This window comes from Physeter macrocephalus, unplaced genomic scaffold, assembly GCF_002837175.3.
Source record: "Physeter macrocephalus isolate SW-GA unplaced genomic scaffold, ASM283717v5 random_631, whole genome shotgun sequence".
NCBI lineage: Eukaryota > Metazoa > Chordata > Mammalia > Artiodactyla > Physeteridae > Physeter > Physeter macrocephalus.
Window position 1 is genome coordinate 9,491 of NW_021145916.1, and position 25,073 is coordinate 34,563.

Below are 25,073 nucleotides of genomic sequence, written 5' to 3' on the forward strand. Positions count from 1 at the left end.
CTGCCGCCTGCCGCCGCCCACCGCCCATCGCCCGCGCCAGGAGCCATGGAGGGAATGAGCGCGCTGCTGGCCCGCTACCCAACGGCCGGCCTGGCCGGCGGCCTGGGAGTCACGGCGTGCGCCGCCGCCGGCGTGCTGCTCTACCGGATCGCCCGGAGGTGAGTGCGCGCGGCCCACGCGGCCGGCTAGTATCACGCCCGCGCCCCCTCCCCCGCCCTCCGCCCGCCTTCCTCCCAAGCCCGCCGGCTCCGGGGCCGCCCGCGCCTCGCTGTCCGTTCGCGGCGAGGCCGCGGCGCGGCGGTGGGGCCCGGCCCGTGTGTCCCCGCGCCGAGACCCACCGTGCACGCCCCGCCCCCGGAAAGAAAACCGGGCTGGGGATCCCCAGTCGGGAAGCGGCTGAGGAGTGGGTTGGGGCACCCCAGGAATGTGGGGCTGGCGGGGACAGCCAGCGCTTGAGGTACGAACTTCCTGCCTCGCGGAGACCTGCGCTGGCCCAGCCGCAGGGTCTGCAGGACCCCCAAACCCTGCGGGAGCGTCGAGCGGGGGTCGGGCCTTGCACCTTTCCGTCTTGAGCCCCTATCCCTGGTCCTCAGGGGCACGTTGGGTCGCGTGAACACCAGCCGGTGGTTTCTGAGCCGCATACGCTGTCTCGGGCGTTGTTCTAATCTCACGTAAGCCCATTTCAGAGTCACAACCCCTGCTCTGTCTAGAGAAGCTGAGGGACAAAAGAGCTACATAAATTGTTATTAATTAGACGAGTCAGGGTGTGAGCTGACGCATCCTGACCCTGGAGCCTGCATCCCTAACCCCCGGGCTCCACAGCCTCCAAGAGCAGGCAAGCCTGACATACTTCAGAGGTGTTTAAACCGGGCTGGGCTGCCGAGCGGGTTCAGTGGCGGCTCCCCTCCCCCGACCCTGGCTCCGAGATCATTCTGACCCCCCTGTGCACAGCTGGCCTCCATGGTCAGGGATAAAAGCTTAACAGCGTCTTGCTTCAGGAGGACCTCAGGGGCAGCCCCACTGTCTCCCCACTTGATCCACCTTCCCAGGGGATAGGGAAAAAAGGTGGGGTTGTGAGAACATTCTGGAGACAGAATGGGTGGGCTTGTAGCTTCAGCAGGGGATGTGGAAGCACAGCTCTTAGGTGGGAGAAGCGAAGGAACTTGCCCACGGTCACTCGGCAGCAAGCGGGGGAGCTGGGACTTGAACCCGGCGGACATGTCTGTTCTTCCTTAGCCACCACCGTGTACTGCTTCTCACCCAAGGGGAAAAGAAGTGAGGGCGACTGAGTCACAGGCTTCCCGGGGGAGGAAGGGGTAGGAGGGACATCAGCTGTGTCTGCAGGATGAGCCAGACTGGCAGGCTGAGGAGGGGGCGGCCTCAAGGGGTCCCTGACAGCGCACAGCTGTATGTGTCCCAGCTTCTGCCCAAAATTTGGAAGCTGGAGGGGCTTGCCAGACCAGCTGGTTCAAACCAGTCATCTTACGCACGAGGGAGCTGAGGTGCAGAGGTGCATGCAGCTTTTGCTGTTGCTCAGATTCCCAGAGCGTGTCGGCTGCAGAGGTGTGTCCAGAGACCGGTTTGCCTCCCAGTTAACCGGGGGCAGGGAATGTCAGCCCAGGGATCAGAGCCTGGGCCAGGCCTTGTCTCCAGGCTTTGCCGCTCTCACTTGTGTTGGTGTGTGTGGCTGGATTCGCACTGGGTTTGCTCACTGTGCCTCAAGCTGCCGTCTTGTGCTGCGGCTGTTCCTGGGGGTCCCGTCTCCCCACCTGGGCTGCCAGCCACAGCTTTCCCTCTCCCGGAGACAGGAGTCTGAGGCCTTGGTGCAGTGTTGGGCGAGCTGCTTCGAGGGGAGCCAGGAGGGTACCAGTGTGGCGTGACACCAGAGTCGTGGTGTGGCGTTGGGACCTTTTGGTTGAGAAGGACCAGCCCTTTTCCAGGAGGCTCTCAGATTTTACCAGAGCGCTGGCTTTTGTCTGGGGGTCATAAATTAGCCACTGTCACGATTCAGAAGCGAGACCAGGCTGAGCCCTTCTCCCTCTGTGGGGGAAACAGTGACAGTGAGGAATGGCTTTGGCCACAGCGTGGGTTGTGAATGACCCTAGGGAGGGCATGTGAGGAGAGTTGTTTCTGGAAATGGACTTGGCTGGCTGGGTGTTTGGGGGCTCAGCACAGAGATGGAGGGACCTGGACGGAGGATCGGCCGGGGAGCAGGGGGAAGAGCCCGCTTCTCTGAAGGGCTGCGGTCCCCAGAGCCTCAGGCAGGGCCAACCCTGGCTTCCCACCCGCGGAGTCCTCTTGACCGGACCGTGTGTTGTGACCTGGCGGGGGCAGGAGCTGCTGTTGGCCCCATTCTACAGATGAGGAAACAGAGGCCCAGGGAGATTGGGCTTCCTGCCCTACGACACCAAGTTGCTAAACGGCAGAGCCCTGCCTCACTGGCTCTTCAGCTCCTAACCAAGCCTCGTGCTCTGGGTCCTCACGGAGCAGCTTGGCTGTCGCTCTGCACCCATAGGAGGCCGGGTGGAAGCCCCAGTTACACTTCCCCAGGCTGGCGCGCCCTGTACCCAGGCAGTCTTGGTGGCTTCCTGTGCCCCCACCCACCCAAACTCCCACCCCCAGGCTCTGCCGCTTGGCATCGTGTCCATCTCCTGCCAGCACATCCCTATCAAGACCTCTGGAGGCCCCCATAGGTGGTTATTGGATTGTCCACTTTCTGGTGTTTGGAGACGGAGAGGATGCCGCCTCCTGGGTAAAGGAGCAGAGCCTCGGCCCGGCGTCCAGGGTCCCTGGTTCCCGCTCACCTCTCGCCAGGCTCTCCTGGTGCTGCGCGCTCTGGCTGGGGGGACCCTGCTCTCTGCACGCATGCTGGGTGGTGCCCCCCTTGCCCGCAGTCCATCTGTTTGAGGGCCACCTGCTCGTTTGCCTTGCTGGCCAGCAAACCCGTTCTTGAGGGTGACGGCAAATGCGCCACGTGTTGGCTCTCTCCTGTGGCGCCTGTCACCAGCTGCCCTGTGAGGTCGTCGTTCTCGTCCTTGTGTCCGGGTCAGGAGTGGAGAGCCTCGCTCGTCTCTGCCTCGCTGCGATCCAGCATGTGCCCAGCCAGCGCGGGCTGTGCTGAGGGACCAGCGTGGTCCACCGAGGGCGGATCCGGGCTTTCTGTCTTGGTGTTGGCTGGACTGCTGTGGGCCTAAGTGTGATCCGCCTCGAGGCCGGCGCGGGCGGCTGGAGGCCCGCTGGGTCCTGGTGGCACTGAGTTGCACATTGGTGCCGCTGTCCCGCTGCCCAGGAGGCTGCTCCTTGGATTCTCCCTGGTGGATCGGACAACACTCAGGGCATAGAGGAGCAAGTGAGGAGCCGTGTGGGGTCCGACAAGGACCCCTCGCCTGTGAGCCTGTCCTGGGATCCCTTCGGGGCCCTGCTGGAGGCTGACCTCTCGGCCCCCGAGGGAACCAGCCTGACTCTTAGAGACCATCTTCCAGACCCCGCCAGGCCAGCACATGGTGCCCAGCGTCACCGGCTGTGTGCCAGACCCTCTCGGGGAACTAACTTCTCAGGGCCTGGTGGAGACTGGTGGACGCACGGGCCTCCCCCAGATTCTGAGCACCCCCCGCCCCCCAACAGGGACTGAGCCCCATGCAGTGTCTCTTCCATGTGGCACAGTGCTGGGCTCACAGCAGGTGCCCACCCCATGGCAGGGTCCTGGGCCGAGGGCCTGGAGCTGCAGCCCTCAGAGAGGTGGGCCAGTGGTGGGCTAGAGCTGACGCCCCCCGCTCCCACCAGACCTGTAGGGCACGGCGTGATGCCAGGGCACGGGCTCTGTTGTAACTAACTGTCCGTGTTTGGGGCTGAGGGGGTGATACCATTGTTAGGGGGCCTGTGTTCATCTTTTCTTCCCCGTTGTGGGTTTGGGGCTTGTGGAGGGATGGTTCCAGAGCCTGCAGCTGCCCCTGGCTCCCCACCCGGGGGCCCATCCTGCCCTTGGCTGCCTCAGGCCTCCTCCAACCCCAGCAGAGCCTGAGAGCTCAGCACACAGGTAGCAGGAGCTGGGCGAGCACCTTCCAGACCCTCTGGGGCCCAGCCTTCCACCTGAGGTGGCCTGGCCTGGACCCATCTAACTTGCTCCTGCCTGTGTCACAGGGACATTCTGTCTTGTCCACCACGAAGAGTGGTTTGACCCAGAGGCTCACTGGGGATGGAGGTGGCCGGGGAAGCGGGTTGAGGGATTAGGAGGGGAGCAGGGTGGAGGGGCGTCTCCCTGAGCAGGACCCCGGCTAAGCGGGCTCAGAATAGGCTGACCCAAAGGCTCCCGCGTCGGGCCTGGTAGAGGTGGGTGCAGGCCCAGAGGCCAGGACCGCCCAGTGGCTGTGGGGACGGTACGCACGAGCTGTGAGGTCAGCCGTCAGGCGCAGCCCGCGAATGTGAGTCACTCCATCCACGTGTCCGGCGCGTGACGCTTCGGGCGGGCGGCAGCGGCGCTGGCGCTTGGGGAGCTGACATTCACACCCAGCTCCCCGTAGCTTTGCTGGCCCGTCTGCCGCTCACAGGCCTGCACGCGCTTTCAGGGCTCACCCCATGGGAGCTGTGGGAGGTGGCTTCCTGGCGTGGGGACCCCATCTGGCCAAGGTGGCAGGCAGCTGCCCTGTCCGCGAGAGAGGACCTTCACCCCGCCAACCCTGGGCAGGGATTACCAAGCCAGAGCCGCTGGCCCAGGGACCAGGACTCATCCCCAGCCTCCCCTTCCTGCCACCCGCTTCCAGGCCAGGCTCACTTCCCTAGCAACAGAGCTGGAGGTTCAGGGTGGAAATGATGACTTCCTGGGCAGGAGGGGCTCCGTGCCTGGCCCCCTGGACCAAAGCCTCAGTTCCTGCTCGCCTGCCACCGGTTGTCTTTATTCCCTTCCCATCTCTCCTTATTCGTGGGCTGCCAGCCCTTCTGCTGGCTTCTCTCCAGAGGCGGGGTGTGGTGCGGTGGGCTTCTGGGGTGAAGGGGGCAGACGAACGCATCGTGAGGACAGCAGGACCTGGGGGCGAGGGGAGAGGTTTTCCCGGCTGCCTCATCACCCCTTTGGACACACCACTGTGCGCTCTGACAGAGCAGCCCGGAAAGCAGGTACAAACTAACAGAGGGAGAGCCAAGCGCTTAAATGCCCAGGATCGCCAAGGACCGGCTTCCCAGCAGAGCAGGTTCCCGAACTGCTAGCCGCCTCCTTCCACTGCTCTTTGCCCGAAGCCCGGTGAAGCTGTCAAAATGCCTCCGCTGATCACCCGCCCAGCTCAGCGCTTCCCTAGATTCTCTCATTTGATCCCCTCGGCAGCCTTTTGGGGGCAGGGATTATCATTATCCCCCTTGGCCAGATAAAGAAATGACTTTCCCCAAAGGCCACACCATGACCGCGAGCCGCGCTGCCCAGTGCTGCTGTTTCGGGGCCTCGCCCTCGGATTCAGTGATGCTGAAGACGCGCGGTCCCTTGTCGTTCGTTCCGAGGGCCTCGGCCTGAACTGGAGCTGCAGCTGCTTGGGGTGAGCCAGGTGCCCTCTGTGGACCCTGGGACCCTTCCCTGCAGGGTCTGGTTTCATGTCCTTGTCTCTGTCCGGGCTTTCTCCTCCCCTCCCCGACCCTCCCCATGTAAACTGTCATTTATTGGGTATTTAGCTGGGCACTGTAAGCGCTTCCCACACTTGACATGTCTTGTCCCCGGTCGACAGGTGAGAAGACTGAGGCTTGCAGAACTCTAGTAACCTGCCCATGATCAGTGGAAGGGCAAGGCCAGGAAGCATCAGCGGAGTCAGAAGCAGCAGCTCTGCTTCCCGGGGGGCCAGCCTCTCTTCCAGGCCCCTGACAATCCCGGGGACAGGGTAGTGACACAGCCAGCGCCCTGCGTTGCGAAGCACCTTTACGTGTCTTGTGTCATTGGGTCCTTGTAACACGCAGATGCCCTGGTTCTGTGATCGCTCCCACTTTGCAGACGCGGGCTGAGGCTGGGAGAGGAGAAGGTGGCGGAGCCTGGGGCTCTGGCTCGCGGAAGCTTGGGGCCGTGCCGTCCTGTGGACGGTAGGGGTGTCCGTGTGTGGTATGGCTGCCCATCCCAGCAGAGGCCCAGGCGGCACCCCCAGAGCTGGAGGTGGACTCTGGGGGTGAGTAGGGAGACAGGAGTGGCAAGGCCAGGACCCCAGGGCCTCAAGCAGCTTCCCCCTGTCGCCCACATTGTTTTAGATTCTTGGGACTGGAGGGGTTTGCTTGGTAGTGGCCATGTCCGTTCCCCAGCCCCCTCGACACACACACCCCCAGCAGCCAGGGAGATGGATGGAGGGCCCTAGAGCACAGATCCGCCGGTGTCTGGGCCGGGACTATCCTGCACACCCCACCCGTCAGCACACGTGTGGCCGGCGAGGGCCACTGTGGCCAGCCTGTCCTGTCCCCCTGCCGGGGAGGGGTGGCCCCAGGCTGAGCAGCCTTCCGCAGTCCCTATCCCTTGGCCTCCTCGGCCCTCGCTCTCCTGGGGACTGCTGTGAAGCCCGGAGGTGCCTTCCCTCTGGAAGCTCCCCAGGGAGCACCATTCCCGCACCCCGGGAAGAGGCCCAGGTCTGCGGGCCCGGCGGGGAGGGCGGGTGGGCCTAGAGCCTGGTCCCTGCCGGCCCCGTGGCCCGGCGCGTCTCCAGCTCGGGGTCCCCACCCCGCTTCCCGCGTGCTCTCCCTGGTCTCCCGTCGCGTGGCTACGAGGCCTTCCCTCTGACTCCCCTCTGCTCGTCCACAGGATGAAGCCGACACACACCGTCGTCAACTGCTGGTTCTGCAACCAGGACACGGTGGTGCCCTATGGGAACCGCAACTGCTGGGACTGCCCCCACTGCGAGCAGTACAACGGCTTCCAGGAGGTGCGGCCCCCCCAGCCAGGACTGCGGGCCCTGGGCCTCCTTTGAGGAGGGGCAGACAGGCTCGGGGAGCTGGGGTGACTTGTGCAGAGTCACAGCTCTGAAACTGGCGGGTTTGGGTTCAGACCCAGATCTTTCTGGCTCTGAAGCCCAGTCTCCGCCTTGCACCAGGCCGGGGTCAGCAGGCCCTCTGCGGGCCGGGCAGGGAGGAGTTCAGGCTTTGCAGGCCACACGGTCTCTTGCGACTGCGCGGCACTGCAGAGCCTCCACAGACACGTGGAGCGCGTGTGGCTGTGAATAAAGCCCGGGAAAGCTTTATTCACAGGCGTGGGCGGCCAGCCCAGCGCCAGAGTTTGCCGCCCCCTGTGCCAGCCCCTGTTGGGTCCTGAGGAGGGACACCAGGTGGGGGTGTGGGCAGGGGGCGGGGTCCAGGCTGTACCCTCAGCGTATCACCTGTGTTGGGGGTTCCCGTGAAGTTTTTTTGGAAGAAGAGCTTCTGCGTTGCACGTAAAGCAAGGGAGTGTCAGCGATCCACTTCCGTGGCGTGTCGGCACGCGGGCCCTCTGTCCGGCGCCGGGCCCGAACCCGAACCCGAACCCGTGCGGAGGCTCTTGCCCGTAGGGAGGGGCTCCCCCTGACTCAGGTCCTCCCCCCCGGCAGAACGGCGACTACAACAAGCCGATCCCCGCCCAGTACCTGGAGCACCTGAACCACGTGGTGAGCGGCGCGCCCGGCCCCCGGGCCCCCATGCAGCCCCCGCAGTGGGTGAGCAGCCAGGTGCTGCTGTGCCGGCGGTGCAGTCACCACCAGACCACCAAGATCAAGCAGCTGGCCGCCTTCTCGCCACGCGATGAGGTGAGCGGGGTGTGGGACGGGCTGGGGGTTAGAGCAGTGGAGGGGAGGCCCCTCCTCACCCCAGCCCCATGCTGGCCCTGTGTTCCGGGTGTGCGATCTAGTCCATCTCAGCTGCCGCTCGCTTCTCGCTCTTCCTGTCTCGCGTCACTGCTCTGGGGGCCCCAAGCCTGGGAGCATCGTGGAAAGCCCAGCTCCTGCCAGTCCAGAGGGCTTTGTCCCTGGTAGGGGGAGGTAGGGTCCTTGGGCTCCAGCTTGGGGCCCTGTTGGACCATCCTGTCCGTGTCCCTCTGAGTCAGTCTTAGCCACTGGATGGCGGGCAGTTTGCTCTGGAGTTGGTGGACGATGTCCCAGCTTGTGGGAGAGGAGGGGAGACAGGTGCTGCCGAGAGGCTTGGTGTTAGGGCTTTGCCTCCCCCGGGTCCACCGTGGCGCCCAGCAGCCTTGTCATCTAGCTGATGTCACCTCGCCCAGTCTGGGGGTTCCGTGACCTCAGCAGAAAATCCCAGCTGAAGCCCAGAGACGCTGACTTTGCCAAGGCCCAGCCTGGGAGTGGGGTAGGGAGGGAAATGGAGGTGAGCTGGGGCTGGGAGGGGAGAGGCGGGGAGAGGCAGGGAGGCTGCAGAGAGAAGGGCAGGCATGTGCGATGAGGCAGCCAGGGCACCTCTTCTGGCACATTCAGTCCCAGCAAGAGACCAAACTGATAACCCTCCCGCCCTCGCCTGGAAGCAGGGAGGGAGGGGTGTGTTGCTGCATCTCTTGGGGGAGGAGGGGTGGGACTCGAGCCTCCCGGGCTGTTCCTGAAACCTAAAGGCCCTTTGGTTTCTGCTAGGGCCCTGGCCCGGCCACGGGCTCTCCAGTGTCTTCTAGACCACTGGGCTTAAGCGGGGAGGCAGCCCCACCTCTGGGTTGTCCATCTGCCCGCGTCCAGGTGGTGTCGGCCCAGAGTTACCTTCCCCCGTGGGTCACCTGCCTTCCTGGGGCTCTGGAGTCCGGGAGCAGGGCCTGAAGCAGGGGCCACGTCCCAGACTCTGGCCTCAAGGTGCGTCCTTCGGAGCGACAGAATTGGCTGGAGTGTCTGCTGTCACCTGAGGGCCCTGCTGTGTCCCGGCCGCTGGGCGGCCCTTATTCCCAGCCATTTGTCCCGTTGGGCAGCGGGGGAAGCAGGTGCAGATTGCGGACGACTTGCACACGGTCGCCCCCGGAGACCCTGAGCCTCTGTCCGCCTCCGCAGGGCAGATACGACGAGGAGATCGAGGCGTACCGTCACCACCTGGAGCAGACGTACAAGCTGTGCCGGCCGTGCCAGGCGGCCGTCGAGCACTACATCAAGCACCAGAACCGCCAGCTGCGCGCCCTGCTGCTCAGCCACCAGTTCAGGCGCCGGGAGGCCGACCAGAGCCACACGCAGGTCCGAGGGGCGTCCGCGGGGCACTCCAGGCATCCCAGCCCTTGAGTCTGCGCGGGAAACCCCTTCCCAGAGGGCTGGGCCAGTGACTGGGGGGCAGCTCTGCAGAGCTGAGGCCCTTTTCCCTGGGGCAGCAACTGTCCCGTGGGGCCACGTCCCAACCTGTCCCCAGACACGGAGCGGAGCGGGGGTCCTAAGGAGAATGTTTGTTATTTGCATGCGCGACGGGTTTCTGAGCTGCCCTGCTGAGCCTGGGCACCTCCCAACCAACACCTGTGTGGGTTCCTCCCAGCGCCTTCGTGGTGGGTGCTCTCCAGGGCGCCATGGAAACCAGACTTGGAGAGGTTAAGTCACCTGCAGAGGGCCACGTACCTGGTGTGTGGTGTCACCAGGATTTGAGCCCAGGACTGGCTGGCTAAAACCATTGTTAATTTTTATCACTGTACTCAGATGCTGGAACGTCCTGGCTTAAAAAAATGTGATATAAGTAGCAAGTGGGTTTAGAAGTAAAAACCATCCTCCCCAAAGAAACTCCCACCCACCCCCTGGGTCCCCAGAGGTGCCCTGCTGGTTGTGGCCCTCTCGCTGACTGGTTGGTGTGTGGTTTCCAGTCTGCAGCCAGGCCCCCGACCACACGGCCACGTGCCAGCCACACGCCCATTTGCACAGAGTGGGATGCTCTGACCCTTGCTTTCCTCCTCTCCACCGTGTTCCCAGACTGAACAACTTACTGCTGTATTTTTAAGCTTAATTTTGGCCAGAGTTATCTGTATACTTATCACAATTGTAGTTAAAGCCACAGTAGGAATTTTTCATGAGAATTTGAAAACGATTGAAAAAAACCTACTTGAAAGAAGAGGTCACCATCATGTCAGAAGGCTTTCTGTAGAGAACGTGGCAGCACAGTTCTTCCCCACACAGGAGCCCGCGGTGGGGTGACGGCCCAGAAATGAGACAGATTAATGGGAGCCAGTGGTGAACCAGAAACAAAGCCAAGAGTGTGTGAGAATTTAGGGCGTCTCTGATCATCAGGAACTGGAGGGTTCTTCAGCAGGTGGGCCCCTGGCCAGACCCCCGCGCACGGAGTGGGCCCCAGGACGGATGTCGGTGGCTCTGTCCCTCTCGCTGACCAGTCCCTCCCTCCCTCCCTCCCTCAGAGCTTCTGCTCGTCCGTGGTGAAGGCCCCGCTCCAGGTCATCGTGCTCCGAGCCCTCGCCTTCCTGGCCTGCGCCTTTCTGCTGACCACCGCGCTGTATGGCACCAGCAACCCCTTTGCCCCGGGGGCGCCCCTGACCCCGGCCCTGCCACCTGGTAGCAATGGCTCGGCCCCGCCTGACAACAGCACAGCCCCTGGGGCCGAGGGCTGGCGGCAGCTGCTGGGCCTGCTGCCCAAGCACGCGGCAGAGAAGCTGCACGAGGCCTGGGCCTTCGGGCAGAGCCACCAGATGGGCGTCGTGGGGCTGGGCCTGCTCACCTGCCTGCTGGCCATGCTGCTGGCCGGCCGCATCAGGTGCGTGGGGGGCAGGCGGGGCGGGGCACAGTGGGAGGAAAGCTCCAGGCTGGAGGGGAGGGGCTCTGAGGGGCCACTGGGGCCACACTGCCTCGCTGCTCCACCTCAGGCTCCTCATCTGCAGAGTCGGGTGATGATAACCTAGCTCACGGGCTGTTGGAGGCTCTAGTGGGCGCCCTTGGGCCTTTGCTCTGCTTCCCTGTGCGGTTGCAGACCCTGTACCGAACGGTGTCCACCTCCTCTCCTGGTGACTCTGAGGGAGGTTTCTTAGCCCCATCGTACAGACTAGAACACTGAGGCTCAGAGAAACACCGACTCAGAGTCGTGCGGCCTGTAACCGTTGGAAGCGGCGTTCAGAGGCCCCCGCTCTCCTCGTGGCCCTGGGTTCTGTCCTCGGAGCGGGGCTGGGGCTGGACGAGGTGGCAGGAGCGGGAGGGGTCATCTCATCCTGCCTCGCTGGCCCTCACTCCCGCTCTCCCCGCAGGCTCCGGAGGATCGACGCCTTCTCCGCCGGCCTGTGGGCCCTGCTGCTGGCGCTGCACCTGGCCGAGCAGTACCTGCAGGCGGCCTCGCCCAGCTGGCTGGACACGCTCAAGTTCAGCACCACGTCCCTGTGCTGCCTGGTGGGCTTCACCGCAGCCGTGGCCACGAGGAAGGCGACGGGCCCACGGAGGTTCCGGCCCCGAAGGTCAGAGAAGCAGCAGTGACTGCGGGGGGAGGACAGACGGACGGACAGGCCCAGGGCTTTGCCCGCAGCGCAGCCAGGGCCCCTCTGTCTTGCATCTTTCTTACCTGCCTCACTTCCGCCCCCGCCCAGCCTAGGGCCTGCAGTCCTGGCCCAGCCTCTCCACTTCCCCGAGGAGTCAGGCCTGCCCCCCTTTCCTTTCTGGCCCCACCAAGCCATTCCCCAGCCCAGGCCCCCACCCCCCCGAGTGCTCTCTAGCTGCTCACTGCCACCACCTCTCTGGCCAAAGACGCCCTCACTGTCCCGAGCCTGGAACACGGGCAGCACCCATGCTGCCTGCCTCGGACCCTTGGCTTCCTGCTGGCAGCTCCAGGCACCCCACACTGGCCACGGCCCTTTTCCTGGCTCTGACACCACAGGAAGAGGGTTGCAGGCCTGCTGCCTGCTTCTCCTCTCACCTTGACCCGTCTCTGGGCCCCCTGACATGGGTTGGTGATGGTGGCTGCAGGCTGGGCCCTGGCCGCGTGGCCTGACCACTCGGGCTGCTTGGCGTGGGCAGGTGCTGCTGAGCCGGGGCCAGAGCGGAGCCCCCACCTCGCCCCACCGTCACTTCTCTGGCCTGTCCCTTTGGTCCTACCCGTTGCCCCGTAAGCCCCGTGGAGCTGGTGAAACCAGGAGGAGACAGGCTGTCCCCTGAGTTCCCTGCTCTGAGACCCTGTTATCCCTCAGCCTCCTTCCCCAGGAATGGAGAGTGCAGTTTTTAGGCCCAGACAGGCCTTGACCATGAGTGTGTGGGGTGAGGCCTTTCTCAAGGTGGACGGGAGGAAATCCTGCTTCTCCTGTGGTCAGCAGGTATCTTGACAGCCAGGCCGTGGTGGGAATTGGCCCAGGCTGGGGGGAGGTCTGAGGTCTCCATACTCTCTCCTTTACTCCTCTGTCTTTTGGGCACCACTGTGAGCCCGATAGGCAGAACCTGGGCACACACACCCTTCCCGCTCTCCTGGGAAGCCCCTGGTTCTGCCCTTGAAAGGCAGGACCCCAGCCTTTATGGCCAAGCCCTCCACTCACTCCCTGCAGGGTCTGGGGTTCAGGCCTCCTGGGCCGAGGCGGCCCTGACTGGCAGGCAGCGCAGGACCTGAACTGCTCTTGTTGGCCCTGTTCCCTTCCCCCCATGCCAGGGGTGTCCCCAGTTTCCTCCTCTCACCCCCTTCCTCCAGTATGATGGCCTGGGAAGAGTTCCAACTGCCCAAGGTTAGCATGGGGTAAGGAGCCCAAGGGACACGCAGGCCCATGACACCAGGTCACTGTCACCTTGTCCCTCTCTGGCCTGTCACTGCCCTCCTGCTGGTCCCTAGAGCCCCTCAGGGAGGGCACCACAGCTCCTGCCTCCCACTTCCCTGTAGGGCAGCTGCAGACCCCACAGGGCTTCAGCCTCGCTCTCCCTGGGCCGGGCCCTGCTGTGCCAGCCTGTTGACCGCCTGTGGAGGGAGAGCTGGACCCCTCTCCAGGGCCCCTGAGTGCTGACCTTGGCGTGGATGTGCTCTGGAGGCTGACGTGCCGTCCACGTTTGGCGGCAGTTCCCAGCCTGGGGGCTGCCCTCCCAGGGCCGTGGCAGGAGGCTGGACCAAGGCCGTGCGCCCCTCCAGGGCCCTGGGTCCTGCCACTCCTCGCTGCAGGCACGAGCCCCCTCCAGGTGTGGCCCCAAGTGCACCAACCCCGCCGCTGTACGCACGGGAGCCCAGGGAAGGCAAGAGCGGATCACGCGCGTGTGCAGGTCACACTCAGGAAAGGGCCGTCAGCTGGCTGAGCCTGCGGGGCAGGTGGAGTGCGCCCGGCTCAGGCCCCTCCCAGGGCCCCCGGGGAGCAGGAGTCGCGCCCAGGCCCCGCCGTCCTCAGGCTCTCGGGCTGCGAGGCGCCCGGGTGGGGAGGAGCCGGGCTCGGCTTGCTCCGGGTGGAGCGTGAGGCGGAAGAGCAGCGACGAGGCAGAGGAGGAGTGGGCTGGCTGGCCCTCGGCCCGGCCGGCGGCCTCGGGGAGACGGGGCGGCGGGCGCCAGGCGGGGAGCCCGTGTCTGTTGGCTGTGCGTGCCCTGCCCTCTGGAATCTCCCGTTCTCGAGGAAACTGGCAGCGCGATGTTAATTACTGTTTTTCTCGGTGTTGAGTAGAAGCAGGACATCTGTGTGTATGTGTGTATTTAAGTTAAATTATTTATAACAACCCTAACCAGCTCTCTCGCTGGCCAGGAGCCCGCCGAGCACATGTCGCTCCTGCCCTCTAGTGGGGACGGAAAGACACCTTCATGTCACTGAGATGGAGCTCATCGAGGAAGGCTTCCTGGCCTCTTTAGTGTTTGGTGTGATGTTTTAAAATCACCCGCCTGTCCCTTAAAGTTTCATGACATAGAGCATATTGCAGCACCTTCCGACATTACTGGCGACAGCTGAGGAAGTGCGGGCACCCCTGGGATCGTGGCTTGTTACCGGGATGTGTCGGCCCTGCTGGGGGCCCCTCTCCCCTCCGCTGGGGACGACAGTCAGACCATCTGGGATCAAGGGGCCGTCTTCTCCCTCCGGCTCTGGGGTCCCCGCCCCAGGCCGAGCAGGCTCACTCGTAACGCTTGCCCAGGAGCCCGCCGGGAGGGGCCCGTGTCCCTCTGCCTGCAGCTGTCACCGAGTGTCCCGTCCTCTCTTGCGTAGACGTGGATGATTGTCTAGTGATCCTCTCATTACTGTAACCGCAACTCCCGGCCATAGATGTAGTGTTTTTGATGCTGTATTTTCAATAAATGCCTCCAGGGCCCTGCTTTGACCGGTGGGCGCCAGGCACCACGTCTTTTCTGGTTTTTTTCTTTCACGTTCCTTCAGAGGCTTCTGTGCCGGGGGCGGGGGCTTCGGGGGACGGGGGTGCCCACCGGAGTCAGGTTTGGGAGCTGGCAGCGTGGCACCAAGCGGCTCAGGGCCCACCATCCTCAGGTGCCCTGCTGGCTCATACTTTTCCTCGTCTCCATAAACTGCTGCTTAAAATGTAGTCCTCTCTCTCCTCTTGTTCCCGGCTGGGCCTGGGATTGGCTTGGAAAGTCAAAGGTCCCCCTCAGTGTCCGATGGGAGGCAGTGCAGCCAGCCGCCCGCCCCCTCCCGGAGCCCCTGTGTCCCGGCGGGCACACAGACTTGGATCCGGGCTGGGGCCTCTCTGAGATGGGATTTGAAGGCACAGGCAGTCCGGGTGGGCCTCGCCAGAGGAAGTGTCGGTCCCTGTGCAGCGCTCGGGAGCCTGGCGGAGACGGGGCTCCTTTGACAGGGGCCTCCTGGGGCCTGTCTTCTGCGGAGCCAGGACAAGGGCTCACGCTTGGCGCTTCACAAGGATCTGCTAGTTGAGTGGTGCCACTGCATGTCCCAGCGAGAGGGTCAGACCACAGAACCGTCTCCCCCTCGGTGCCACCGTTTTTAGTAGCATCAGAGATTGGGAAAGCACCTGTGCCAGGTGGATGAGAGACTCAGGTTAGACGCTCTGGGGCAGCCCCAGGTGTGAGCAGGGTCTGGGAAGAGTAGGAAAGAGCCGACAAGACCCAGCTTCTCCTGGGCCCAGCTGGCCGCCTCTGAAACCCGCAGCCCGACTTGGACCCTCTCCTCTTACTTGCCGATCACCGCAGGTGGCCCTCGGCCGACTCGCGGCCTGGCCTGGCCTGTGGGCCGCCCGGTGGGGCGGCACAGGAAGCCCAGCGCGGGCAGAGTCGCGCTGCTGCCCGCTGGAAGGGCCTGGGCGTGCCCGCCCCCGTGGCCCACGTGCCCTGCCCTCATCAGGCTGCTGCTGCACTGGGCAGACGGGGTCCTCCGGGAGGTGCAGGCCCCAGCAGGGGGCGGGGCTTCGTGCGTGATTGGAGCAAGTTGGCCAACGGTCCCAGCGCACCTTCACTGCCCTTCACTAGTGCCGAGTGTCCCCCCACCTTGGGCCACTCCTCAAGGTTGTCTGTCCTGCCAAACGGTATGTCATTCTGAAATGACAGCACGAAATCGTGTCTTGTATTTAGAGGCAGAACCTTCCGCAGGCGTTCTGGGGGAAAGGAGGCGTAGGGGTCAGACAGGCTTAGGCAGGATGGGTCAGCGGGTGGAATGCAGGCGCGTCCAGCCTGGGGCCGGCCAGGTGGCCCAGACTCCGCTGTCGATTTGCTTGATGAGCTCCTGCCTTGATTTCCCCGTGTCCCCCAAACACTGGGCCCCGGCTTTGGTTCTGAAGTCCAGGTGGCTTCCTGGTGCTTTGGAAGGCTTTAAGGAGGTCACGCGATTCTCCAGGAGGGCATCAGCTGACCCCACACTTTCCTCGTAAAACTTGTTTAAAGAGAGGGGCAGGGATGAAAAATAGGGAAATCAGTGGAGTGGAGCTTGGAAATCAGTGGTGCCCCGAGCTCAAGGTCGTGGTGGGCACGGGGTGGGTACCTTAGGCAGCCCCCCGGCTCTGCTGCAGGGACTGAGCCAGCCTGCCCGTCCGTCGGCACATTATCCATGGGCTCAGTTGTCCCTTGGGGACCGAGGTAAGGCTGGACCTCCCGCAGCTCCGTCCAGACGGCGGACTAATCATGTATTAACTGCCTCTGTCCCTCCCCCTCTGTAATCGGTTGCCTTAATCAGAAGCATGGTTGACATTCTGGCTTGGGGCCACCGGGTCCTGTTGTGTGATCTGTACCATTCTCGAGTTAAAGAGACACTGTCACCTTCCGTCTTTCGGGCAGCCTTGCGATCGTTACGGGTCTTTCTAAGTTCAAGTTGGTGTGTCCGGCCAGAGCCTCTTCCCGGAGATTCCCAAGCTTGGCTGCCTTCCGCCCCACTCTTCCAGGGGCTTTCGAGGAGTGTCTGAGACCAGAGGGCAGCGGCAGGACTCCCAGGGTCGGGCCCTGGGGAGCAGGGGCTCCCCGAGCTCGGCCGCTGCCAGGAGGCTCTGGGCACCAAGCGGGAAGTGGCGCGGAGGAGCCCAAGGCCGTCGGCCCGATTGAGCGGCCAGCGCAGGGCTGGGCGTTTTTGCTTCGAGGCGAAGGGTTGGCGTGAGGCTGGCGAGGGCGACAGTGTCACTTTAATACCGAGACTCGTAGTGGACCTAGTTTGCTGTGAGGCTGAGGGGGATCGGAGGGGGCATGCCGGGAGGGGTGGGTCACGCTGGCACCTCCCAGCCACCCGCTCCTAATGGCGTGAATGTGGTCGGACTGCTTTTCTGCTGCAACTAACACACGCCTCCTCTGGGACCCCGACTCGTGCCCCACCTCGCACCGTGGGAGGGGAGGGGGCCCGCCGTGCGGAGGCCGCTCCGGGGGCCCCCGGGGCTGACCCGCTCCCCTCTCCCATGCCCGCCGGGCTCTCTCTCGCAGGTACTTCCCGGGAGACTGTGCCGGCCTCTTCCCCGCCAGCCCCAGCCTGACCGTCCCCTGCCCGAGCATCGCAGGCCCCTCGCCGGCTCTGTTCATGCCCGCCCCGCCCGGCTTCCTGCCACTTGCCAACCAGCAGCTGTTCCGGTCTCCCCGCCGGGCCTCGCCCTCCTCGCTGCCCGGCCGCCTCAGCCGGGCCCTCTCGCTGGGAACCATCCCCTCTCTGACGCGAGCAGGTAAGTGGCGCTCGGGCAGTGGTGGGCAGCGCGGGGCCGGGGGCAGCTGGGCTCGGGGACTCTGGCTGAGCCCGAGGTGGGTGGTGGTGCTTCTGCTGTAGAGACGGGCGGAACTGGGTTCAGACCCTGCTGTGTCCACTCACTGGCTGCCTTCGCCAAGGGGCTTAACCATGCTGAGCCTCGGTTGCCCTCAAAAACAACTGAGGCCAGTAGTGGAACCCACCCTGTGGGTGGTCGTGAGGGTTAAACCGGGTGGTGTATTTAAAGCGCTTAGGCGTCCGGTGGGTCCACGTCTCCGCCCGTGGGGTTTTGTCTTTTATCACCATCCTTACCGTTATTATTAACTGCCGTTGTTTTGAGACACGGGGGCGGGGGGCGGGGGGGGCTGGAAAATTCGCCCCCCGGCCTTTCTGTGTGGTCCAGAGGGCGGGGATTCGGTTCAGGTCTGCTGCATGTGTGGAGCCCCGGTGTGACCGGCACCTGGTCCCTGTCGCGGAGGCTTCGTCTCATCCCTCCCCTTCCCCAGCTGGGTCTTCCCGGGAGCCCCGCGGGGTCTTCCGTGACGACACTCTTCACTTGGGGAAGCCGCCCGGTGCCCACGGGGTTTGCTTCACCCTCGGGGTGCGGCCTGGGGGTGCGGGGCTGTGCGGCAGGATCCAGCCTCTGGGAAGGTGGGCGGCATCTCGGTGGAGCCGGGCTTGCTGACGTGCGGTGTCTCCCTTAAGCCCCTGAGCAGCTCCCCCAGGCAGGGGGCTCCCCCTCCAGTCCGACACCCCTCTGGACCTGTTTCCCTCCGGGACTCGCCCAGCGTCTGCTGTGTGCAGTCCAGCGTCCTCGTAGGTAGAGGGTGGGCCGCACTGCGGGAGACACGGCTCGCTGGACACGGCGCGTGAGCTGAGCGGTGGGTAGCGTTTGAGGCCTCCGGGCTGGGATTGAAGGGGTGAGAGACCCGAGTGGTACGGAGTCCTGGACTCCAGGGACTTCCGTGTCACCGAACGTGAGCCATGTTGCGGGCGGAGGGTGGCCGCTGCCTGCCCTCCTCTGGAAACGGCTCTTCAGCAGAGTGCCTGAGCCCGTGGCCGGCGAGCCCCGGCCCAGGCCCTGGGGCTGATGGGCAGGGCCTCTGCGGGCCCTCCGTGAACAGCAGCTGGGGTGGGGGGAGGGGAGCAGAGTGGACATGGAATGCCCTGGACCCAGGGACCTGGGGGGCCCGGAAGCTGGGCCCTTCCCCAGAAGAGTGTTCCCTGGAGCTCCCCACCAGGAGCCCGCCAGGCTTCCACGCCTCCAGCGTGGGGCAGGGACCCAAGCTCCCGAGCCTCTGCAGAACAGCGCGGGCGTGGGCCCTGCACACCGTGTCAGCGGGCAGCCTCCCGGTTGCCCTGGGAGGCCCGAGGCAAGGGCTCAGGAGGCCCCCGGCCCCGAGGGTGGCGGAGCAGTTCTGTGGAACGCAGGCTGATCTCAGGGTGGGGTCCCAGAGTCTCCATTGCTGGGGCGGGTCCTCGGCTCAGGTGTCAGGAGGCCCTGGCGGTCCGGGGCGCAGGCGCAGTGCCAGGGTCCGTCTTCCCGTCTCTCTCTCTCTGCCCTACTTGCCTCTGCTCCTCTCGCTGCAGGCCTCAGCCCTGCGTCCCTCCAGCTCACCCCCAGCAGGAAGGCCCCTCCCCAGTTCTTGACGGGATTCCGGCTGTGCGTGGGCCACGTGGCCATCCTCACACAGTCACTTGGGGGTTGACCTGGGTCTGTGTCCCCGGACCGGTGGGTGGAAGGGGCAGGCGGGGCCCTGCGGCCGGCGGACCCCGCAGAGCCCTTCGGGCAGTGGAGCGGCAGCCCGCCCCCATGCGGGCGCGTGGAGGCCGCCGGATTTTTTCACGCTCGGCTGTCAGCGGGGCACTCCGGGGACCAAGGGGCTCATGAGATGGAGCCCCTGCCCTTGGGGTGCCCTTGGCTGAGGGAGGGGCAGCGGGCTCTGCGCGCCAAGGCCCAGCGCAGGTGGCCGGGCGACAGGTTAGTGGAGCGGGGCAGGGCTCCAAACGGCTGAAGCAAAGAAGGCGCAGGTCAGGTACCGGGATGCGGCCTCCCGTGCGGCCTGCTGTGGGTTTCGGTCTCCTCATCTGCAAGCTGGGAACATGCCCTCGTGAAAGCTCCACACGGGTGACGGTCTTGGCAGAGCAGCCGTGTGAGGTCGGGGGGGTGGGTGCTGGAGCCGGGGCCCTGTCTCCGCAGGGACCTGTGTTGCCTTCCTCTTTCCTCTCCAGACTCAGGGTATCTGTTCAGCGGGAGCCGCCCGCCATCTCAGGCGTCCCGACCCAGAGAGGTTCCGGTTTCAGGTGAGGAGGACAGGATGCCGAGAGGAGTGACCGGGATGCCGCCTCAGGCGGGGCAGCGTGTGGGCCGGCGTTTCCAGAGCGTGTGCAGGGCGGGACAGCAGCCGCATTAAGCGTGAGCTTTGGGGTCAGACGGGCCCCCAGAGGGGATCGTGTTCAAACCCCAGCCCTGTGCCTCCCAGCTGTGCAGCCCTGGGCGAGTGCTTCACGCCCTTGTGCCTCAGTTTCCTCTTCTGTGAACTGGGCGTGAGAGTTTCTAGGATCAGCTATGATACTGTCGTCCTTACAGGGGTGACGGATGGAGGCGGCACTTGGGGTGCCGGCGTCAGCAGGGCTCAGGGTCGCCGACCTCGGGTCTCCAGGGTTGGTTTCTCCCCGGGTCTTGCTCTCAGCTGAGGGAGGAATCAGGGGGCTTTGGATAGAAGTCGGGGGGAAGGGGGCAGAGGGGGCATGGCTGAGGCGCCATGATCCTCTCCCCTCTCTCGGGTGCGTGGTGGGGTGCAGGCCCCCCCTCCCTCAGTTCCCAGCAGGGCTCCCCTCTGCCGGCCCCCCCCCCCCCCGCCCCCGCAGGCCCAGCCTTGCCTTTCTCCCTGGGTCAATACAGGAAAAAGCACCAGGATCAAAGCTGCTCCTGTAACCAGAGCAGACATTGACACGATATTGTCGTCTTTGTTTCTGTCATCCTCCCGCCCTCCAGATTACTTCTCTCTGCTGTCGGGGAGCTGCCCCTCCTCCCCGGTCCCTTCCCCAGCGCCCTCCGTGGCCGGCTCAGTGGCCTCCAGCTCTGGCTCTCTGCGCCACCGCAGGCCCCTCATCAGCCCTGCCCGGCTCAACCTGAAGGGGCAGAAGCTGCTGCTGTTCCCGTCGCCCCCTGGGGAGGCCCCTAACACCCCCAGCAGCTCCGACGAACACTCGCCCCGCAATGGCAGCCTCTTCACCGTCGAGCCGCCCCCCGTCCCACAGAGGCAGCCAGCGCGGGACACGAAGCACACCGTGGGTACGGCCCTCTGACCGCCCTCTCGGAGGCAGGAGAGCCCAGCGGGCCGTGGGAGGCCTCTGGTCAGTGTGCGGCGGTGGGGACACCGTCAGGAGGTCACATGGGGCCTGTCCTGGCTCTTATCTGACTGTGTGGCCACTCTCCCAAGTCCAGACATCCCTGACCTGGCTTCTGGTGACCTTGAACCCTCCAGGACGTTGCCCTTTTGGCTGATTTTATTTTCTTCTTTTGCAATTGACTTCGAGGCTCCTCTGTTCCTTGGGATGGATCAAAAATGCACAGGCTGCATCTGGTTGCAGATGTTTTTGTTTTGCTCGAATGAAGTTTTTCTGCAGAGCATTTTAGAATTTTTTAAATTAGGCCTCAACCTTTAAAATCGAGAACTTTCACATGAATGTGTGGATTTCCTGTGTCTCGTATGATATCAGAAGATCTGGCCACGCTGGGCCAGACAGGTGGAAGGGCAGGCTGAGGCCCCACGCCCCAGCCTCTGCCACTCGCTGCCCCGCCCACCTGCCCCCGCTGTAGCCTCGCCTGTGGCTGTCGTCTTCCACCGCCTGGCGGTGTTTGGGTTTGCTGCTCCTGATCCAAAACCAGCTCCCTTCACGGCAGCTACGCAGACAGGACCTGAGTGAGGACCTGGCCTCCCACTGCCCGGGGCGGGCCGAGCGAGTTGGGATCGGCAGGGCCGGCCGGCCGGCCGGTCACGTCCAAGGACCATCCTGGGATCGGAGGTGGAGCTGCCCCACGTCTGTCCCTGGGGGTGAGCCGTGAGCTCCCACTGAAACGCCCCTTCTCCCTGCAGACATGAAGTCAGCGCCGGAGAGAGGCAGCACCTGCAGCAGCCGCTCCATCAAGAAAGAGGACGACTCGTCCCAGTCCTCCTCCTGTGTGGTGGACACCACCACCAGGGGGTGCGCGGAGGAGGCCACCCCCTGGCGAGGTCCGCACCCCATGGGATGTGCGGGAGGGGGGCGGGGGAGCGCGGGGCGTGCGGGTCTGCAGCCACCTCCTGAGAGCTGTCCGAGGGCTCTTGGGTGACGGAAGAGGGTGAGACGGCCTACCCGAGGCCTCCTGGACCCCGTCTGTGACAGCGTCCCCACTCAGATTAGGGTCTGCATCTGCGCTCTTACAGGAGCCTCTGGCCACAGGTGGCTCTTTACATCTAACAATTACGGTGTGATCGCAATAAAGATCTACTTGCTTAGCCGCACCAGCCGCATTGCAGGTGCTCCACTGCCGCGTGTGGCCTGTGGCTGCCTGATTGGACAGAACAGATACAGAACACTTTGACCTTTGGAGAAAGTCCCCCAGGAGGCCGTCAGCGTGGGCGCCCTGGGGGGGCCGGTGCAGAGGCTGCAGGCTGCGCAGGGCACTGAGTTGCCTGGGTTCAGCTCCTGGCTCCTCTGCGTGCGGGATGGGGGCGGGCTGTGACATCAAATCCCAGTTCAGTGTAAAGCCCAGCGGTCGGCTCCTGGTACTCCCCCCAGACGTGTGGGAGACATGTATGTTGACAGAGGATTCTCCCGGAATGATCGTTTTGAGCTGACTGGAAACGGGTGCTGCTCCCAGATCAGGTGGGGGTCTGGGATGTGACCCAGCAGCATCAACTTGGGGTGGGGGAGCCCAGTCAGCAGCTTATCGCCTTTGAGGCCTGGGCAGGGTACTCATCCTGTCCTGTCTGTAAAGCTGGTGTACCCCATGGCAAGGTGCAGGTGTGTACCACCCTAGCCCGGTACCTGCCTGGTGGCACAGGGTCAGGAAGAGAGGCATCTTCAAGGAGTCAGGACTTGGGAATTCCCCGGTGGACCAGTGGTTAGCACTCCGCTTTCACTGCTGAGGGCCCGGCTTCAATACCTGGTCAGAGAAGTAAGATCCCACAAGCTGCGGGGCACAGCCGAAAAAAAACAGGAGTCAGAATTTAACCAGGGGACCCCACCTTCCCGGGTCTTTTCGGATGGGGAGGCCTCTGGGTGCCCGGAAAGAACTGGGGCGGGGCCTCAGCCCAGGAGCACCTCCCCTGGGGGCGGGGTCTCAACCCAAGGCGCGCCTCCCTGGGGGCGGGGCCTGAGCCCCTCGGCGCTCACAGGTCTCTCGTTTTCTCTCTGGAAGGTCGTTTAGGCCCCTCCCTGATCCGGGGCCTGCTGGCCGTGAGCTTGACCGTCAACGCCCTCTTCACCTCGGCCTACCTGTACCAGAGCCTGCGCTGACCCGCGGTCCGCAGCCTCCCGGCACCCGGAGAGTCTCGGAGGGTGCGTCCAGGTGCATGCCGCTTCCACCACTGCCGGCCTCAGCCCTCCTCGAGGGGCTGCCGCCTCCGCCCTTTTCTCCAGGGCCCTTGACCTCGCCAGAGGGAGCCTTGTTCCCGGGAGCCTTCTCCCCACCTAACAGACTGCGGCGCTGGGCATGGTCTCGGGGGTCACGGCCCTCCCCGCCCACCTCCTCGGCTGCCATCAGTTGTGTGTCTGGTGCTGACGCTCTGATCCTGAAGCCAGGGGTCCCCGAGGGGCTGCGTGACCCTGGGGTCCCTCCCCACCATCCAGCCCTGCCTGGCAGGAATGCCACGACTACTGTGACAGGATCAGGAGCTGGCCCTGACCCCGCACCCGCGGGCTGTGATTACATCTTCGGACTGTGCTCCTCTGTCCCGTGGGCCGCCTCAGGCTCCCTGGGGGAGGAGGGGAGGGAGGGCTCCAGTCGGGTGGAGGACGAACCTCCCCTGGCAGGCCCCGTTGAGGACCACCGGCATCTTCTGCCGTTGTCCTAACCCTCCCTGTGGGCTGTGGGCTAGGCCTTCCCTCTGGCTCTCCTGGCTGGGCAGGTGAGTTTCCTGCCCGGGGCCCCTCAGAGTTCCTGGGTCTCAGGGGCCCAGCTGGACTAGTGTAAGCACCGCCCCCCAGACTCACTTCTCCCCGCTTGCGCCCCCGTTTTATTACCTCTGGTGACCTTCCCAGGCACCAGCCCTGCAACCGTGAGAGCACTACCCAGGGCCCACCCTGCCCCGTTTCCAGGCCCCCCCACCTCGTGCGCTGTCCACAGGGGCCTTGTTTGACCCCTCAGCCTGCAGGTCTCTGATGAGACTGGACCCTCAGGCCCGCCCTCAGCGCTCTGGTGTCACGGTGGGCTCAGCGTGACCTCTGTCTCCAGGCCCCTGTGGCTGGCCTGCTTCCTACCCCACGCCCCTCGGTCCTGCCCCCGCCCTTCCGACCGATACTGCAGGTCTGCCGCCTGCACCTGCCCTCGTGCTGGGGTCCCATCCTGCCCCCGAGAAGAGGAAGGATGGGTCTCAGTCTGGCACAGGGACCCTCAAGATGCCGTGAGGAATGAGAGACTGCCTGTGGGTGTCAGAATCCCCGTCCCGCTGCCCTGGGCCCTGGACACAGGTGTGGGGCTGTGTGTGTGTGCGTGTGTCAGTGCGCGCGTTCGTGCCACTTCAGGAGGAGGCGGCAGCCTCTGTGAATTCTGAGACATCGAGGGGAGGGTCATGAGGGCAGGGGAAGGGTCTTCACTCTGTCATTCAGGGATAAAGTTTAATTTTATTTTTCTACACATTTTTGCCAGGTAAGGCATTCTGCTGGTAAGCAGGATGCCCCCAATTCTCCCTGCCGGGGAGGTTTAGTTTTATTAAGCTTTGGGTGCTTTTTTAGTAATTTTTTTTTTACCATGTGGGGAAGGAGGTTGCTCTGACATCCCCCCACTCCTGAGAGCTACTGTTTGCTGCCCTGCCCCTCACCCCAGAACGAGGGGGATTGGGGGCCAGGGGCCACGCCACGTCCCAGACTCCAGCTGCCAGAGATGGTTCCAACTCGGAGGTGGTGCCTCTTGGCCCCCATTCGTACCGTGGGCGTGGGCGTCGAGTTTTTTAATTTTACTGTTTGCCTAACCAAGCCAAATTCCATTCCAGAATGCCCTTCCTCTCTGGCTCTTGAGGAAGCCCTGACCGAGTGCCCAGCCCCCCTCCTCTCGCCGCCCGGGCCAGCCTGGCCCCTCCTGCCCAGGGCCGGTGGTCCTAGTGCCCCCCAGGGGCAGGGCAGAGGCTGGGCGGGGAGGGGGCTGACTTATGTTTTCTTTCAAACAAAAAAACACAACCTTATTTTTCTTTACAAAAGCAAAAAAAAAAAGAAAACCAAAAAAGATACCAACCTTTGAACTATACCTCAGTCTGTCTCGTCTTTATTCTCTTTGCTTGGGCGGCCCAGGCCTTGGATTGGGGGCCGGGGCAGCGGCGGGGGAGCCCGGGCTGCCGTGGAAGTGATTTCACTCGCTTGTTTCTTGGATACAGAGCCCTGGGTGGTGGGTGCTGAGTGGCAGCGTCCCCAGAAGGACTGAAGGGTTTGCACAGGACGTTATCGGCCTGGACGGGCCTGGGCGGCGGGAGGGTGAACCGGAGTCTCCTGAGCAGAGACAGGAGGCTCCGGGCAGACAGCGTGAGCAGGGGCTTAGCCGTCTCTTTGCGAGATTCCATCCCAACCAGCGAGCCGGCGTCCTAAGCGTCCCGGCACAAGTTCTGGGCCCAGGCTGCCTGGTGACTGCAGAGTCTGCGTTTTTTATGGGCTTCGTTTTGACGCTGTGAAGTAACAAGCCCACCGTCCAGGGTTGAGCTGGGGATAATGAAAGCACCACACGATGCAGAGGGCCTCGTTCGGGCCCAGCACCCGTGGGGAGGGTGGGTGGTGGGTGCTGGGCTCCCTGCTGAGGCCGGCGGGGCAGGTGGGAAGGGACGGGGCTGGGCTACTCACTCCGACCGCACGCAGGTCACAGCCGACCTTTCTGGGGCAGCGGGGCCAAGCTGCCTGCAGGTGGAGCCACAAACACCCTGAGTTCACTGACCTCAGGGGT

General features: G+C 64.2%; 1 protein-coding gene across 3 annotated transcripts; it reads left to right on the forward strand.

Annotated features, from left to right (window-relative positions):
- On the forward strand, positions 1-24,892 carry TMEM201 (transmembrane protein 201). 3 transcript variants are annotated; one of them, XM_028485963.2, is made up of 12 exons: positions 1-158; positions 5,382-5,522; positions 6,758-6,878; positions 7,536-7,730; positions 8,961-9,137; positions 10,292-10,644; positions 11,129-11,332; positions 16,684-16,916; positions 19,169-19,240; positions 19,935-20,234; positions 21,040-21,177; positions 22,347-24,892. In XM_028485963.2, exons 1-12 carry the CDS (start codon positions 46-48, stop codon positions 22,442-22,444), a joined length of 2,145 nt encoding a protein of 714 aa, XP_028341764.1. In that variant the 5' UTR covers positions 1-45; the 3' UTR covers positions 22,445-24,892. The 3 variants fall into 3 exon arrangements, with proteins under 3 accessions (XP_028341764.1, XP_023981450.1, XP_028341766.1); XM_024125682.3 differs by lacking the exon at positions 5,382-5,522 and having other exon boundaries at positions 22,347-24,890; XM_028485965.1 differs by lacking the exons at positions 21,040-21,177; positions 22,347-24,892 and having other exon boundaries at positions 19,169-19,352; positions 19,935-20,023.
- The last annotated feature ends 181 nt before the right edge of the window (positions 24,893-25,073 follow it).